The 19,026-nt window shown below is 29.4% G+C and overlaps 3 protein-coding genes and 1 long non-coding RNA gene across 12 annotated transcripts; 1 reads left to right on the top strand and 3 right to left on the bottom strand.

Annotated features, from left to right (window-relative positions):
- Positions 1–1,319: 1,319 nt before the first annotated feature.
- Positions 1,320–10,739, bottom strand: LOC143151262 (KH domain-containing, RNA-binding, signal transduction-associated protein 3). 2 transcript variants are annotated; one of them, XM_076320239.1, is made up of 9 exons: positions 10,408–10,739; positions 7,438–7,559; positions 7,237–7,353; positions 6,522–6,834; positions 6,264–6,378; positions 6,043–6,165; positions 5,583–5,659; positions 3,855–3,951; positions 2,366–3,750 (listed from the first exon to the last, which is right to left on the bottom strand). In XM_076320239.1, exons 1-9 carry the CDS (start codon positions 10,610–10,612, stop codon positions 3,666–3,668), a joined length of 1,254 nt encoding a protein of 417 aa, XP_076176354.1. In that variant the 5' UTR covers positions 10,613–10,739; the 3' UTR covers positions 2,366–3,665. The 2 variants fall into 2 exon arrangements, with proteins under 2 accessions (XP_076176355.1, XP_076176354.1); XM_076320240.1 differs by lacking the exons at positions 2,366–3,750; positions 3,855–3,951 and adding an exon at positions 1,320–1,771.
- Positions 7,931–8,982, bottom strand: LOC143151263 (uncharacterized). Of its 2 annotated transcripts, none has more exons than XR_012993277.1 (2): positions 8,632–8,982; positions 7,931–8,554 (listed from the first exon to the last, which is right to left on the bottom strand). It is a non-coding gene; the product is annotated as an uncharacterized LOC143151263 (long non-coding RNA). The 2 variants fall into 2 exon arrangements; XR_012993276.1 differs by having other exon boundaries at positions 7,931–8,566; positions 8,668–8,982.
- Positions 10,740–12,010: 1,271 nt separating the features above from the next.
- On the top strand, positions 12,011–13,521 carry LOC143150927 (uncharacterized). The gene is made up of 2 exons (XM_076319533.1): positions 12,011–12,387; positions 12,719–13,521. Exons 1-2 carry the CDS (start codon positions 12,089–12,091, stop codon positions 13,227–13,229), a joined length of 810 nt encoding a protein of 269 aa, XP_076175648.1. The 5' UTR covers positions 12,011–12,088; the 3' UTR covers positions 13,230–13,521.
- LOC143150926 (uncharacterized) lies at positions 13,375–17,614 on the bottom strand. Of its 7 annotated transcripts, none has more exons than XR_012993202.1 (9): positions 17,494–17,590; positions 16,377–16,517; positions 15,715–15,832; positions 15,425–15,586; positions 15,121–15,354; positions 14,759–14,890; positions 14,472–14,644; positions 13,786–13,905; positions 13,433–13,573 (listed from the first exon to the last, which is right to left on the bottom strand). XR_012993202.1 is itself a non-coding variant. In XM_076319530.1 (8 exons), exons 2-8 carry the CDS (start codon positions 16,511–16,513, stop codon positions 13,498–13,500), a joined length of 1,032 nt encoding a protein of 343 aa, XP_076175645.1. In that variant the 5' UTR covers positions 16,514–16,517; positions 17,555–17,614; the 3' UTR covers positions 13,375–13,497. The 7 variants fall into 7 exon arrangements, 5 of the variants coding, with proteins under 5 accessions (XP_076175645.1, XP_076175643.1, XP_076175647.1 ...); XR_012993203.1 differs by having other exon boundaries at positions 13,441–13,573; positions 13,774–13,905; XM_076319530.1 differs by lacking the exon at positions 13,786–13,905 and having other exon boundaries at positions 13,375–13,573; positions 17,555–17,614.
- Between the last annotated feature and the right edge of the window lie 1,412 nt (positions 17,615–19,026).

Below are 19,026 nucleotides of genomic sequence, written 5' to 3'. Positions count from 1 at the left end.
TGCCTCGTTCTAATGTATCTATAATTTTTTTCGACCTTTTCTTAGAATTTTCGTTTATCTCAAAAGTTAAAAAATATACATACTATTATATTATATATTTCCCACGCACCATGCTCACGATCACCATTTTTACAGTATGAAAATTTCGAACCAATGAAAAAACCATTATTAAATATTTCCGTGAACAAGAGTATTTTTGTAAACAAAATCTGTTTCAATACAATGACAATGCTCCCTTATTATTTAGAAATCTGTTAGAAAGTAAAGGTTAAACATTCGGTTGATATGTATTTCCGATTTCTTTATTTTCCATTTAATTTCTTCCATCATAGACGCTGATGCACATTTTAATATTACACTCACAAATACTCACTAGAAAATCGTAAATTACATCTACATTCTTATAGTTTTATAGAAATATATTTACAATCGATTCAATTTTATTCGAAAACCTGACCGGTTTAAATGACTTACGCATAGCTAAGTAACCATACAAATGGAAAAATCACTTCAACAAGATGTTCGAATTATTATTAATTAAATGTTACGAGATTTATTTCAAATTGTCAATATCGCAAAAAATTATTAAGTCATATCTATTAAGACGACTGTAGGAATAACGATATCTGTACAACACAACCGAAACATCTAATAAATTTTCTATAACACTTAACAACCTAATTTACGTATTACAATCTATTTTCACATCCAATACTAATTTTTAAAAATTTACGAGACACACTACACCGAATTAAGATTGAAATTGTTGAGTTTTATCTATGACGTTGATGTAATTACTAGATTCGATACTGACTTTTAAAAACATTTAGAACACGCATATTATTAATTTCCATTATACCGGCCACTGCCTATAAGTTACATACTATTACTTCTTCGTCGATTGATGTAATCGTAATGCGTGTAATCGACGCACTCCATTTCCTGTAAGAAAGTCTTACTATCTCATAGATTTTTGCACGTAACTAACAAAGAAGAAGATTCGTTTATTCGCGCATGCAAAAAGCTTTTGTGCTTCTCTAGTTGAACTTTAGAACAATTTGATTAATTACTTAATAATGTGTGTAAATCTTGCATTCGTAATTAAAAACAAAAATTCTAAATTGAAGCATTTGAAAAACTTTAATCAATTAAAGCTCGTAAAATTATTATACATAACAAAAGCCATTTACAAAGCGAAAAATTCTGAAATATTAAGAACTATAAATGTGAAACAGTATAAAAACTGCTACAAATATAGAAGCGTCATTTAATTTTATATGAAATAAAAAATTCTGTTCCACCAACTACGAATATTACTGATTGCAAATAAACTTCCGGCAATGTTGATTAATTTCGAAGACTAAAATTGAAAAAGAACCAATAAAAGATCACTACACTCGATGAGTATATAATAATAAGGTGAGGGGAATAAATTTATGACAATGTATACCATTGAGATATCGTGACTGTTGAAATTGTCAGCTTTAATACAAGGAACAAAGGAGTGTTATGAAGACAAAAATGCTGTAATTAAATGATATTTAAGTAGATAATATCAGTAATCGCATTTCTTCGCGAAAACGAAGACCAACTGTACTTTTCTGAACGTACTTTTAAATGTGAATATAAAAATTATTTTACAACAATAAAAGTTTACTCACGTGATTTAAAGGCACTTCGAACTCCACTGATCAGAGAAACAGAAGGAGATTAAAATATTTCAATCCACAAAAACGCGTTCCCACGCGATTTTCCTTACGCTTCTATACACCTAAGAAGGATACACGAAAAAAAGATGTTAGAAGTAAATGTTTTGAATGCTTGGAATAAAACTTGTATGAGAATAAAAAGAAATGCGTACGACAGATTTGTACCGTCGGTACAAATAAATTTGCTGCTGATAAAATATTCGAATTATGTATAATGTCAACTTTAATGTAAATTAAACACGTATAAGTTCTTCGTTTAACAAATATAACGCATATTGTTTTAATTTTTATCCTCGCTACGTTAATGTAATTAACATACGTGCAAAGATATAAAAAAACTCGAATGAAATTTATTATATCTCTTTGTCAGCTTATCTCAATATTAATTAACATTTTGTGAATTTGTAAAACTCAACTTCAAATACGTAAATTCCGTTGTGATTAAACTGATATTATTAACATATCGATAAAAAGGTGTTTTTATAAACTGCTGGGAATATTAATGTTACTTGTTAGGTCTAAATATAGTTCTTTATATTTTCCAGATTATAATGGTATTGATTAATCAGGGTTTTAATTTAATTTTTTTCAAACGAAGCTTACAGTAGCGCTATTATACTTCTCATTTATTTCATTTTACGAGAATTACATATGTAAGAGAAAACAGATAATTACTTTAGAGACGAGAAAATATTTACGCATAAGTTATTTTATGATTTTTGTATACTTATACTGAATGATTATAAGGTTACAGTTTTTTATAATGTTATAACTACTATATCTTTACGATAAACTACAGAAATCGTTGCTTCATATATTTTGCACATGTAATTATATGTGTGTTCGTTAACATGTATTTATGTTTTTTTTTGTTTTTTTTTTTTTTTTTTTTTTTTTTTTTTTTTTGGTTTTTTTTTTTGTTTTAGTTTTCACTAAACTGTTTAATTATTTTTGCACGTAAATACTATACACATTATTATCGTATGAATTACGGTATAATTTTCATAATCATAGACAACTTATTTTAATATCGATTTATATGTTCACTTGCCACTGAATATCATTTACAATATTTACTTTGTTCCATTTTAGACATGTATTTCTAAGCCATTATAACACACACGACTGTCCGAGCTATGTATCTTCACAAATCAATGTTTAAGCTATACGGTATTAAAATTAACGGTCACGTTTTCGTACAACGTGTATGAGAGTAAATTAAATTCTCCAAAGTATTTATAAATTACACTTTATATTACTTAGTATAGATACAAATTTATGGTATACTTCCAATTAAAAGGAAAATTTAAGTACACGTACAAAATGGAATAGTAAAAAGGATTACGAAATTCAATTTACAGAAAATTGTGACACAGCTCTGACCGTTTTCGTTTTAAATCGAGCTATAATACACTCTTATTGAACAATTTTACTTGTTTCATTCCATGATCCTCTTGGTCCTCTAGCCTCCCACTCTGACGTGACATTTTCAGGACAGGATTTCAAGGAGCGATTCTACACTTTTGATCGAAAGTCAGAAAGTACGGAATCAACGCAACGACAGAAATTAATTTAGACTTTATAGGAGGAGAGATACTACGCGATACTGACGAGACATAAAATCATTCGAAGTCACTGAGACACTTTGATTACAGTTTTCATTGTATTACGTGTTTCAGCTTATTTAATGTACAAAAGAAAAAAAATCCATCTAAATCTCGTGTCAACCTTATTATACGAAAGCAAAAGTTGAGAATGGAAAGTAACAAAATGGACAATGGGACACAAGAATATCTCTTTTTTCATCGAGATAGAATGCGATCGATAGAATTCTCGAGACATAATTCTAGCGAGGTCTAGAAGTGTTCACACCCGTTACCGTCGCAATACGATGAAAAGTTGTAATATTGCCTGTGTGTCGTTTACCGTGCTTGTCTCTTCCGTGTCATCATTCATTTAAAAACGGTCTCGGTCGTTTATAGGTTTTGGCATCGTAGGCACCATAGGTCGTCGTGCGTGAGGAAGAGTCAACGGTTTAGGGCTATGAAATAATAAAATCAGAAACAAAATCTTTCTCTCGCAGGCGTTGCAAACAATTTAAAAGTTTTATGAAAATTTATAGGATGATTTTTTGTGGACTTTTACTTGGAAGGTCGTGAGTACGGAGCGTTCCGGTAGCGCGAGCTTGAGCCCGATGTCGTGGTCGTCTTGTACGATTTCCATGCGCGGCTCGATGATTCCTCTGCGAATTTCATGGAGTGAGTCATTTGGATTACTTCAATTCATTCAAAACATCACGGCGAAATATTAATCGGATGTTTCCTAACCATCTACGCGAAGCGAGTGTTATGTTTATTTTTGTTTTTTCTTCTTCTCTTTTTTTTTTCTTTTAACTTTTAACAGAATTCTCGTAAAATGGGCTAAAGGATTGCTCAGTTAAGATTTCAAGTTGTTACGTGAAGCTATTCCGTGTCTGTTTAGCGTTCAATATTATAGAAAAGTTTCTTTAAATGTTCAATTCAACGCACGGGAGAAATTTAGGGGTGCACACGGTTCCCGAAAATTTCGAGTCGGATATTTTTATCGGAATCGGGTCGGGATCTTAGATACTTTTTACAAGTTCATAAATTTTCCACTTCCGATACATAGAGAACATAGACTTTAAATGTCCCTCAGAAGTCAAACGAAACTTCTAACGCATATAGTAGTACTATTTCGAGAACGAATATGCGTAAAACTGTCTTGAAGAATGTTTTCTGTAACTCGTTGCAGTTACATTGCGATTAAAATCATAGCTCGAGAGGAGTGTCGGTGAAATAAAATTCCTCCTTATTAAAGTTCTGTTATGTGAGTAAAAATTCGGGAATCAATTACTGAAGAAACTGAAGAAACAATTATCGTGTCCTATTCTACTCTATATTTAACCCTACGAGGACGAAGAGAAAGATTTATACCAAGTAAGTATAAAATGCATAAATATTATCTACCACATTCTCCTGACTTGGTATCAGATTGTCATCTGTTTCGGTCATTGAAAAATTTGTTATCAAAGTTACGAGGAAATTATGAATACACAGAGATAATTTTTCGATCCAATTTAATCCGAACCGATAAATTCCCGAACCAAATTCTCTTCTAGGTATCTGCACACCCCCAAAAATATATACCAATGATTTTATGAAATCAATAAAGAATTTGATTTTCGTTAAAACTGTCATTCTTATTTAAATATCCGTTACTTCGTACGTGAAATATAAAAGTGCCTAGGCATTTACGTAAGTTTATCGAACAATCGGTCCGTAAAATTAATTTAATTTTGAAAGATTTAATTTTGAGTATAAAATTGTTGTAAACGTTTCACAAATTTCAAGAACTAATTATTGCAGCTACAAGCCACCTTATTAATGTTTTTAAAATAATTAGGTACATTCTGACGCATTTAAATGTTTCCATTTAAAACTTTAAATATTAACGTTATTAAACTAATTTTATTAAGTATTTCATGCACCACCAATTTTTGATGTTATGAGATTCTTCATTCAGTTCACTCAAAATTGTTTAATTAATTAGTGTATTAAGATATTTAAATCAATGGAACTGTACCATAGGAATTACGTTAACCCTTAAACGACGTGCATTCGAACGAAATGAATAAAATACTTCTTATAAAGGGGTTTAGGATTAAAATTGATTGATTTTAGTCTTAAAAAACCAAAATGAAATCCAACCGTGAACGTATATTTTCTTCCGCGCGATTCGTCGTTTTAGGATTAAATCTGTGCACACGATAAACGTGTGTAACTAATGAATTACGTGTCAAATTTCTTAGACAAACAAAATAGTAATGTAATGATAATAAATGGGAAGCTTTACCTGGGTATTCGGATGTTTCATAATACTCGTGGGAAGAGTGCGGAACAGCATCGTCTTCGTACTCGTAAGTCGTGTACCTCGAGGAAGGATACATATCATCTCTAGATGATGTATAAAAGTATAGTGCATATTAAAAATCTACGTTACTCGAATTTTATATGTACCTTCAACACGCACTGTAGAGAAATAACACTTTTACAGGTATTCCCAATTTTGTTATTATCACGTGTGTCTTACTTTAGTTTTCATCGATCGACTACCCGAAAATTTGTTTATCGAAAATATTTAGTTTGCCTATTACTTCAGGTAATCCACGTTTTACTGTATAATTAATATTTTATACAAAACATTGAGGTACTATATATGATGTAAAGCATAAAAACAAATTCGATGTTCTCAAAACTTTAACACCGGTGAAAATACTGAAATTTGTTTTGATAAAAATATCAATTATGCTTACCCCCCCGACGTCGATGAATAATGGCGGTCCCCGTATCGGCTACTGCTACTCGTCGACCCATGATAGTCGTAGTCGTGATGAGATCCAACACGATTACTCGGTGGTGGGGTGACGGTCTCATAACTGTGAATAAGGCGACGTATCGTAACGTGTACATCATATTTTCTATTCATACTACTATAGAAACGATAACTCATCTCCCGATAAGTGTAACACCTTACCCGTAACTTTGATCCATGGCAACTCTTGCACGATCCAAAATAGAAAATACTTTACTTTTCCCTGATACAGGACGAGAAATGGGCCCTCGGCTCGAAGGTGGAGGAAGTATCGCAGCTGAAATAAAGAAATTTAAAAATCGGCATGGTATGCCGAAAAATTAATTTTCTCGGCTATACACATAATTTTAATAAAAAGAAGTAGCTTACACTATAAAAGGAAAAATATTATCGAATATAATTATTCTAATAATTACTGACCTCTTGAGGATCGTGGCAATGTAGGCCTTGCGGTTGGCCTTAATATTCCACCACCAGCTGGAACACCTCCCACAGAAGGTCTTCTATCATCGGTATTTACTGGATCGTCTGCCATACTCATCTCCATTTCTCGCATCTGCTCTTGACGTATATTGTCGTTATTATCAGGAATCAAATATTTTCGAACTTCAGCTAACGCGAACGCAATACGAGCATAAGCTTCTGCCGGAGGTGCGAGAGCTGTTATTTCGACATGAAGATCGTCCGAAAGATGTGCGTATTTTGGATCCAGAGACATACGACATTCTGCTTCCTAAATTGAGACACATTATACCTATATTATCAAAAGTTAAAAAAGTACAAAATGAAAATGCACGCAAATGTGCGAAAATATATAGAATCTCTTATCAAAAATTTATTTGCCTCCCTAAAAAATGTTTATATCTAGAGCTGTTAAATCTCTAATTTTACTACTTGCACACTACATAATTTTATTATTTACTATCTACACTATACTTTACTATACTTCTTACTATATATTTATTGAATTATACATATGTTATATTATAATATAGTATAAACACATATCGTGTATTTAATCTAACAAAGAATATTTGACAAACAATATTATAAGGTAAGTGTTTTTAGGATATTAAATTTAAATGAAAAGATAATCAGAAAATCTATAAAGAAAGAAATTGAATTTAAAATATACCTTTTGTCGATCCTTCATTGATCCCCTTCCTAATACTGCCATCTTGCACATAGTTTCTTCTTGCAAACGTTTCATAGAATTACCTTTTGGACCCAATAATTTTCCAACAAAATTAAACTATAAAAAATTTCATGATATAATTACATTTTTTACTTTTAGTATATAATGCAAGTAGCAATGATTAAAAAGTATGATTACTACCTTAGGATGTTCTCGAACAGGTACTAGTACTTTAACAGAAACACGAATTGGTTTTTCACGATAAATATCCACATATTTTGGATCCCTTATTGGTTTTCCCATAGCCTGAGTTTTTTGAATTTCTATTAAACAAAGTAATTATTCTTGATTCTATGACACAGTAATGAAACGTTCGTTTAAATCAAAAAAACCCACAAAACCTCTTCCTTTTTGATGTTAGAAAATTAAAACAACTCAATTGCATTATTGAATGTTGAAATAAGAGTACTTATTCTAAAATACTAGTAACACTAGTAAGTGATAATTATTTTTATGTTTCAGTTAAAATATTCAAACAAAAATTAAAAATATTTATCATTAATTTACAAAAATTTATACTGTGTACATAAAAAGTAAATTACATTGCAAATATATTTTCAATTACGTGTAACAATATATACATAGATAACATGTATTATTTATTCTTTAACTTCAATATAAAAATATATAAAACAACATTATTTTTTATAAAAAAAAAACATTCGTATAAGTGTGAGAATTTGATATAACTACACATATTTCGTAAGAATTATAATCAATAAATAAATATGTATGTATTATAAACAAATATATTTGAAGCATCTTCTCCTTGAATCTTGAGATTTTCTCGAGCGGAACCATGTCGTCGTCTTTTCTCGCCTAGAAAAGGGATATTTAACATAACAAAACCCATGTAGGTTTCTCCAAACATCTTCCACTTTGATATTCATCCTTAGTTTTAGAGGAAAACCACACAAAAATCCTAAGCAAAGCAGATGTATCTTGTGTTTTATTCCAAATCAGATTATCTTGTTTCTTCATTCCTGTGGTTTCTTATCTGCTTTCAAAACTTATTCAATTTATAAGTTTTCTTTATTCACTTGATACAACACTTGGTTTCTTTTTCAAGCCTCCCTCGACGATCCTGTTTCACTGTGAGTGAAATAAGTATTTCTCTCCCACTTTTTTGAAATATTATTTTGGAAAATTCTATGTATACTGATTTCAATTCCTTTTTTATAATTCCAGATCCAAATGACCCGAATACATTTGTACATCATCTTTCTGATGATCAGGACATCTACCTAGGGCTGACTCCCTGAAAGTGAATCTTAAATTCCAAATAAATAAAAATAACTCAACTATCCCAGGTATAAAGAAGTGGTTTATACAAACCACAAGCAGCTGAGGAATTGGTCACTAGTCGCTTACGAAGTAAGTCTCCCCCATAGGTTCCATTGGTTGATGCATGTCCAACGGGAGTAAACTTTGAAAGTGTAAAAACCAATCTGATCTTGTGTACTTGATTCTTCTGTATTCCTGTAATCCTACTCTCACTTGAACCCCTTGTCTGTCTTTGTTCTTCAATTTTAATGCTTCATGAAAGAAATGAAGTTGTTCATGTCTTTTAATTCCAAGATCTTTATCACTTCTTAAAACAATTTTGATTTGAACAAACATTTTTGATCCAAATGAAGTTCCACCAATACGTCATGTTGAGAAATTATATTCTTCATAAAAGCACTGACTAATGCCTCAACCTGATGGTCGTGTAAAAGAATAACATCCAGTCATCTAATAAAATCCATTTCCATTTATGCACAAACTATTCAACATTACATTATACAAAACCAAACTAGAAGATAAATTTCCTCTAACATTTAAAGATATAGAGGATGGCAAAAGAAACTCAAAAAATCTTAGAAAATCAAATTCCAATAAGAAAAGCAATCGTAATTACATAAAATATAATCTGAAACAATATTAAATGGCTTTTAAATAAAAATGTATTTTAGTTTGGAATTCTTTTACTCAATTTCTCCACACAAATCTAGGAGTAATTATCACCATTGGTCAAACTACCTTCTCTTAAGTTGATTTTTTCTCTTTTTTCTGTCACTGACACATTCATTACTCTTGTGTCTGAAACACAATTAAATTCAATATGCCTGGATATTACATTTCCAGCATTGCACAGATCTTTGTCTAAATTATGTTTTTCTAGATTTGTTAAAATTAACTAATCTAGGTTTGTTGATACCTATTTGCACTGATATTCATATCATGTACGGCTTTTATTTCTAAAGCTCTAACTTTGTTGTGTACAAATTCATTGATGATAACAATTATAACTCTTGCTATAATTCAATATCTGATAACAAATCAATAAACTGAGTAATTCCCAGATGATCCTTTAGTTATGATTTGCAATCCAAAAAGGCAGTGCATTTGGAGTAGTTTCCATGTTATTAGTGTCATATATATTTTCATCTGTCAGATTTTCAAAATTTTCCGATAAGCACTCCATAGCACTTTCACTTAAACAGTTTCACTTTCAACACCAATTGTAACAACTTGATGTAAATTACTTTGGCCACAACATGAAATTATCAAATATATAAATTAGTAAACAGAAAATAAAACATAATATACATATATCTTTTGATATCTCAAGAGCAACTCCAAAACCATATTAGTTGTCTTATCAACAAGTTGTTGACAACAACTAACAATTGCCCATCTCCATTTACTGACATACTCAGAGGAACATTAATAAATGAATCATTAACATGTATAACAATATATATTGTATTAGTATAATATCAATTATTATAACTTGAAAAATTATGTTTTTCATTTGATGTATTTTATTTACAATGCTCTTGGTACTTGACAGCCCCAACTATTACTATCATAAGAAAAGTGAATGTTAAATTTTACCTGCAGTTTTTCATATACACAGGACTCTAACCTTAAATATCAATCTTTGAATTCATTCTATTCTAATTATAAACAACATAAAATACAGAATTAAAATTACTTAAAAAATAAATTTAACAATGAACATGAAAAACAAACATAGAAACAACACGAAGAACATTAACATAAATATTAAAAACAATGAAGATACGTTAAAAAAAGAGTCTGAATGATAACAACAATAACACTTACCTTGATCGATTAATCTGGTTGCATTAGGCCATTTTTGCGAATCCAATTCAACTTTTTCTTGCAAAAGTTCACGAACATATTCCCCGGCTTTATCAACTTGATGTTCCTTTTCATCACGATCTTTTTCGGATGATACTCTTACTTTACTATCAGAATTTTCTTCCCTTTGATATTTGTATTCGCCATTACTTGGTCTTTCACTCATGATTAAGTAGTTTTAGTAGATGTTTCAAAAAATATCTAAACAAAAAGTTAACAATTTCGTTAATCAAATAATTATTTGCAGTAGAACTGACCATTCACACGCGACGCGTTTATAGATTAAAGTTACAATGGCCGAAGTTGACTCTTCTACCTCCAGTTTAATTAAGGCGCACTTACATGTATGAATTGTTTGACGTTCCATAATTTTCATGACCATTTCGTTATAAGATCAATATTTTATTATAAAAAAGAAAGACACAGCAATAACTATATTCAATATTTTTACAGATGAGCAAATTTTAAAACATAAATATTTGAAACACTATTGTATGCATTATACGTCGAAGTGAAAATTGGATTCTTTGGAAGTGTTAAATAAAATCTAACTTAGTTTAAATCTAGTGTCAAATGATTCCGACAAAAACTTCTATATTTATAATAAAATAAGTGAAATACTATCTCCAATATTTCAATTGTATATTTCAATTGTAATAAACCAAACTTGAAAAAAAAATAATCTATTTAAGATTTAGTATTTAAAATGCAAATTTTACATTCTTCTGGTTATATCAATCAATAAATAAACTTTTTGAAATATCAAGGAAATACAATAATAAAAATAATAAAAAAGAAAAGTTTATGACAAATACCATGCGTGATTTCTATAACAATGTTGCATAAAAAAAATAGATATTCTTGGTTTACTAAAATTTATCAAAATTTGTGATGAAAAGAACAGATTAACGCTTCTTTTGCATATAAAAATCATTTTATATTTTATCAACAATGGCAGTTAACAGTCGAAGAAAAAATCAACAAATGAGGATGAATAAGATAGAATGAACAGCAATCGAAAAAAAGGACAGTGTGTGAGAAGGAGTAAGAGGAAATGAGAAAGAAAAAAGAGTGAACCTGAAAAGATGAGAGTGAGTGAGATCTGGATAGATAGATTTTTTGCGTGTACTATCTGTTTAAAATCAAGGATTAAATGAAAATAATAACTTTTGAGCCATTTACAGCAAATCGGTCACTTTTTATACACGTAATGAACTGTTAAAGACAATCCCTGAAACCGATCATAATAGCGGATAGCGCAACTCGCTTACCATAGCTAGAAATTCTTCAAATTAGATAGTGTTCGGTTTTATTCTCATTAGAAAAATCTCACGAATATGTTGTAAGTATTTTTATAAGAATAAAACAAAAACTTAAAACCTTGATTTTTTATTAAGTCTATGGCCTTTAAGTACCAATTGGCTACTTCTTACAAAGTAGCCGCCGTCTTGTGTCGTATTTCACGCTTCACTGATTCCAATGGGGATCCCCCCAGTTGATGTGAATACTGATAATCTACAACGAATCAGATCTGGCGATTACACATTGAGAATTTACTGTATGTTGGTTTACACAAAGTTTATATTTGTTTTGTTAATTATATGTAAAAGTTATAATATTGTTTAGACTAATAATTCCAAAGATGAATCATATTATAGTAATACGAAGTTACAAACCGGGTGATGAAATCAATTGTAAAGAATTAATAAAAGCCGGCGTGATGTCATCTTTGAATGCAACGTTTTTTGGAATTGTACTGAAGGAGTTAACTTTTGAATTGATGATATTATTTGCTGCTATTATGTTCATCTTTTTTGGGTTACCCTTCACAATTTGCCTTTTAGTTGTTCCTCTTGTCATTTTTTTTGTGTACGTTGGAACTTACATAGGTTTCACTATGAAAGCTATGGAAGTCAATGAAGAAGTTTCTAATATACCAAGGTAAAAATTCTCTTTATTTATACATTTTTTAAATAAAACTGGAAAGCTGAAAATTATATATCTAATTTTCAGTTTTTCTTTTAAACCCATTATAATAATTTAAACGTGATTATTTGATACTATTTTGTCAATGTAAAGTCCTAAGAAATTATATGAATTTTATTTTAAGTTTTAATTTACGATAATGCATCTTATGAAGTATTTTATATTTTGTTCATATAAGAAATATATTTATTGTATTTGATGAATCTTATTAAAGTAGTATTTGAGACATTTAAAACAAAATAATTAATACTTGACATTACAAAGACTTCTTCATTTATTATAACAGGATTTTCATGTCCAATGCATTTTCCTGTTTTTGGGTTGCTGAAGCATTTGAACCTTATCTAATGACAGAAAGTCCCAAGAACGTACATTATACCATTATGACGGAGCAACAATTCCGTGATTCAAACACTGATATTTCATCTCAGGTTAAGAGGATTGTAGGTACTATTGCCTTATGTAAGAGTCATAGATTAGACAAAGGTGCATGGATTAAAAGATTATATGTGCATCAACAATATACAAGAAAAGGAATAGCTTCGTGTCTTCTTAATGTTGCTGTGCTATTTGCAATTGATCAAGGATATAGCTGTGCTAATATTGTTGCCTCAGAATATGTAGATGGTGGAAGAGAATTATGTTTCAAGAAAGGTTTTGAATTGCATCAAATGTATCATAAACCTATTCTGGGTTCCCTTATAACTATATTGATGTACGAGTTGACGTACCAAATTAAACCTGGTGAAGACTATTATGTGCCTTCTGCTTACAGCAAAGCAATGCTCAATAAGTAAAAACTAGATCTGGTATTTTCTTAAATACTCCAACAAATTTTTTGTAACATCCATAAGTCTGATCTTTATTCTTCCAAGGAGAAGTCTTTAAAAGTTGCATTTATAACTAGTTACTATATAGAATTATTTATATTTTATAATGTTACTCAGATATTGAAAATATTTAAAGGGTATTTAAAAGTTTATTTTAAAATTCAACAGTTAACATATTATTTGGTGTTGCTATAATTTGTAAATACGTATGAAATCATTATAAAAATATATTTTCTCACTTTTTCACATTTTTCCAGTATATTTGAACTTCTTTATTTTCCCAATGTTTTTCCATTACTTTACATATATATCTGAAATTAAAAGAGAGTATTATAAGAGTATTATAAGAGAAAATAAGATTTTACAAAAGAGAAAGTTACTCTTTCTAAATTTTACATACAAGTGTATGACTGTTGTATGTATTTCCAATGAATTTTTGTTATTTTTGTTATTTTGATGTTATTTTTATGGGGGCTAATATTCTGTTAAGCAAGAACTCTTATTTTTGTACCTGGCAACTCACCAGCTTGGTATCAGGCTGAAGTGCGATAGAAAAGTCTAGAGACTTATGTTTCGCAAAAATGTGTAGGTAGGGCGTAATCCTATGTCAGATCAGACACTTAAAAATCTCTGATATCGGGAACTATTGACACATACAAGAAGACAATGTTTACTTTTTAAACTGACTGAATAGAATTTTATAAATTTTATAGAAGATATAAATATCTAAGAAAGGGTTCAAGTGTACGGTACATTGGAGTTGATAGAAGTATGGGAGACAACAAGGTATTTGTTTTTCTTTAAATTTTAATGTTTATCTCATTAAAAATTTAACTTAGTTCCTTTATTAACGTTACTTTTTATTTAGAATTAATTTCATCAGTACAGTTGAAAATTTATTATTAAATTATATGCAAATCAATGATAGCAAATGAAATTTAAAGTTATTATTGGAACTGCGATCTAGTAAATAAGCTTTAATCTATTATATATTTAATTTTATAAGAATCTATGTAATAAAGGAATCTCCATATTGTTAAACTACATTTTTGAAAATGTACATTTATATGTACCTTCAATAAAGTTTTATAAATTTACCTAATTTAATTTTTAGACTATCATATTGGATCATGTTACCATTTGGTTCTTTGCATTATTAAATTAAACAAACTGAAGTACAATATTAAAGAATTTAAATATAATACTTACTTCTCTTGAATTTCTTGCAATAAAGATTTTTCTTTTTCTGTAATGCCATTTTTAAGAACATTGAGATTCATATTTAATTCTTTTAAATTTTGAATTCCAACTGGATATGTTGCTATATCTTTACATTGGAGAGTATACCACAATGCTAATTTAGCTAATTCTGTATTATGATCCTGTAAGTATAATATTTTATTCTAGTACAATTAAAATATTTTTGTATAATTATTTGTGCCATACAAATATCTGACATATTATTCTTATTATTAATTAACACACATATACAATACCTTACAACATTTTGCTGCATCTGCACATATTATCTTTGTCTGATCTGAACTAATGTGCCAAACTGGTGGACCAGTATTAGTTAAAAGTCCCATACAAGGTGCAGCAGCACAAATTATACCAATGTCTTGTGCCTAAAAAATGTATGCAATGAAGTTTTGAATATGAATGGTTTACATTACATGAATATTTTTCATTATAAGAAATAAACATTTGCAAGTACACAAGTCTACTTATCAAAAGTTTTACATTTGCTAATTTTTTAATTCTAGTAATTATAAAATTAGTATTTATATAATATGTATATATATATATATATATATTCAGTTAGTAAATTGTTAATGATATTCTTACAAATTTTTACCTTGAAAAATGGTATATATTCTGTCAGTGTATTGTCTAATAATGTGTACCTTGCGTAACTTAGTATACATGATATAGTAATATTACTCTCTTCGATACATTTTTTTAGGATGGACACTGGATATCCGGTAATACCAATATGTTTGGCTTTACCTTCTGCAATTTGGCTTGATAGTTCTGGTAAAGTTTGTGTAATTATTATGTCTAAACTTGGAGCAAATTCGATATCGTGAATCTGCAATATAAGAAAAAAAATGTATGAATTTAAAATATTAAATAGAAAATGAAAGGATGACTTTACTTACTTGTATAATATCGATATAATCTAAACCTAAAAGTTGTAAACTGTTCTTAAAACTTTTTCGAGTTTTCTCTTTTGAAAAGTCAAACATATTTTCATAATCTAATTCGTATCTTCCTACTTTCGTTGCAATGTAATATGCTTTACGTGGAATGCCTTTTAGAGCCTGTAATGAATGCAAAGATTAAAATGTTAGTGATATTATAATTCACTTGAAATCAAAGAATTACATAACAAAAAACTAATTCTATTGTTGTTTATTATAGTGTATATTTTAAAAAAATATTTAATTACTTTTCCAAGTACAGCTTCAGAACGACCTTGACCGTACCATGGGGCAGTATCAATCAAATTAATACCTTGTTTTATTGCTTGACGTACTGTTTCAATAGCTTCTTCCTCATTGTATGTGCTATCGATACATCAGAATATCAAACACTCAATTACATTAATAGAAAACTTGTGGAAAGTCATTTAAAATGTTTATACTAGAATTTTCGATTTAGGTAAAATCAAAGAGATTATATTTTTTTAAATTTAAAATACTCGTACAATAATGTGAAAATTCTTATGATTTTACATTAAAAAGCACAAAATTTTCAAATATTAAGAAACGCGAATTAAAAAAGTAATATAATCTTATTACGTACTTTCTAAAATATTAATTATTTTTTATATATGTGTAAATTTTTCATTTTTATTAAAGAAAATATGATTTAGAGAAAATGTTAGTTATTGAAATAAATTTTTTCTTCATGTTCATTTGTGTTTGTATTTTTAGTTCGCAAAAATTCCTAAAAAAACAAAAACGAATTATGAAATCTTTCTTTCGTAACCGCCAAATATGTAGGTGTCGCAATTTATGCGGTGAATTTGTATGCGTATCTAATGTATACGTGTAGAATATTGTTAAACAATTAAACTGTAAGCGATTAAAATTATTTGTTATTACTTACCCATAGGAGCAACCAAGTGGTGCACCACCGAAAGATAATTTACTGACCAACAATCCAGTTTTACCGAGAGGCATATATTCCATAGCTTTCACCGCTTCCAAATCGTGAAAGCCTTCGACGTATGTTGGTGGTAACATTTTTCTGTTAACGATAAATGCACAACAAGACTGCCATTCAACGAATCTCTTTCAGAATATTAAGCGAAATATATATGAAGGACATTGGCACATGTGAAGAGAATTTGAAGCGGTAATAAGTATTTTAACGAAAGAATAAATATACTTTATAAATAAAACAAAATAAATTAAGAATATATCCTCATAATTATTTGATAATTAGTTTATTTATTACATTTCTTAGTGACAGTATTGAAAATATATAACAGCGATCAATTTTTAAATAAACAAAAGAGAAATATTATTTGCGTATACTAAACTCGGTAAATAAGAAATTCAAATTTTCTATATAATTTTGTACTTGAAAAAATGTTTAGTTAACGGTCTTTTTATTATATGTTTAGTTTCTTATTTTTAAAAATTTTCAAGCAATGTACGAATACATTTAAGAAATCTTTGAAATTTATACGACAAAAGTCTGTAGAAGCTATATTACCATCAGCCAGAATTATAAAAATTCATTGAAATGTGCGGTTTACCTTGACACAATCCTGTCGACATTATTTAAATAAAACCGAATATAATACACTCCATTTGAAATAAATAAGTGTTCTCAAACGAGGCACATATATGCGACATAAGTAAGCAAATTAATGTATATACTAAATAGAATTATATACATTTCGTATTTTTAGTGTTCAAGGACTGCTGTATTTTAAATACGTAAATTATATCATTGCAAATGATAAGTAGCGCACTATTATTTAAGACGAAAGTATTAGTTTTGATACATTTCAAGATAGCATTAAGATATAATTAGTAAATATTATTTTAGATGAATTGTATTAAACAAAATTTAACATATTTAACGGTGTATATATGAAACAACTGTAGCTAATAAAACATAAATGTTTTGTATTATTTTACTATTTAATATAATTTAGCTAAATTTAAATATAAATGAATAGTAAATATTAATTGTCTCCAGATCACGCACGTACTGAATGTAAGCCTAACGCACTTTACTGTCACAAACAACTGACATAGGAAGTCAATACCCACTCGATAAGAATACGACTGGTCAGAAGCTACAATGTGTAAGCTACACAGGCAAGATATGAAATAAACAATGTCTTACGAGAGTGGCATTACACGATCTGAAATACCGACCTCAAAAAATATCAATAGTTTTGAAGCGACCTCATCATTTAAAAACGTTGATTCTGAGAACTATATTCATCTGAACTATGAAAGTCGATAAAGAAAATACGCATTTATACATACAATATAAATTATTAATTGGCCTGCAGAAATTAATTTTGATCAGGAATTGAAGTAAAAGGTGGTTACTGATATGTTTACAAAACAAATTTTGATGGTTGGTAGAACCTTCCCCCACTTACTGCTTAATTGGGTCTTTGACGCCACGTACCACAAGAGGTCGCTCTTTTGCTTCAGGAAAGTCAAAATTAAAAGATAATTTAATCCGAGGATACTAATCGATGATAACGATTAATAATAGCTGGTATCAATCGATATATATCGATCTGTATCGCCGGATACACTAATTAATTTATTAAACTAAATACGCTTAGATTATAATTAAACAATAAATAAACTCAAGTTCATATGTTTAATTATCACAATTTATTGTTTAATCATAATACAGCTTTATTTATTTCAATAAATATGCTTGAAATGTATCGCTTTCATTAGAGTCGCGATTGCAGTTTTGGCGCCAATATGCGACATCCGGGTACTTGGCGCTGCGTCTCGCCAGAGGTCGTCCATTTGCCCCGGGGAAGTCGAAAGGATAACACCTATCGAAAGATGCGGGAGACTCGAGAAATTTGCAAACTGCGAGGTGTGTGTCCTTTATTTATTGATATCTAATATTTGATTTCTAATCGATATTACTATTCTCGTTTGTATTCTAACCGTGATTTATCAACTATTAATATACTTTTGATCATAAATTCAATCGGCGTCGCGAACAAAATTTGCACCTTGGCGTTTCTATTCCACCAGCTATGTAATATTAATCGATACATATCGATTTGCACCCTCGGATTAAATTACAATTTATTGTTACAGAATAATGCAATACAGAATATTGCAATATTCTTCGAGTTCACATATTGTTTAATTATAATAGAGCACTATTTATTTGAATAAATTAAAAGGTAATTTAATCCGGGGATACTAATCGATAATAACGATCAATAGTAGCTGGTATCAATCGATATATATCGATCTGTATCACCGGATACACTAATTAATTTATTAAACTAAATACGCTTAGATTATAATTAAACAATAAATAAACTCGAGTTCATATGTTTAATTATTACAATTTATTGTTTAATCATAATACAGCTTTATTTATTTCAATAAATATGCTTGAAATGTATCGCTTTCATTAGAGTCGCGATTGCAGTTTTGGCGCCAATATGCGACATCCGGGTACTTGGCGCTGCGTCTCGCCAGAGGTCGTCCATTTGCCCCGGGGAAGTCGAAAGGATAACACCTATCGA

This window comes from Ptiloglossa arizonensis, chromosome 9 (genome assembly GCF_051014685.1).
Source record: "Ptiloglossa arizonensis isolate GNS036 chromosome 9, iyPtiAriz1_principal, whole genome shotgun sequence".
In the NCBI taxonomy this organism is placed as follows: Eukaryota; Metazoa; Arthropoda; class Insecta; order Hymenoptera; family Colletidae; genus Ptiloglossa; species Ptiloglossa arizonensis.
The sequence above is the reverse complement of the archived record's forward strand: the minus strand, read 5'-3'. Positions and strand labels throughout refer to the sequence as shown.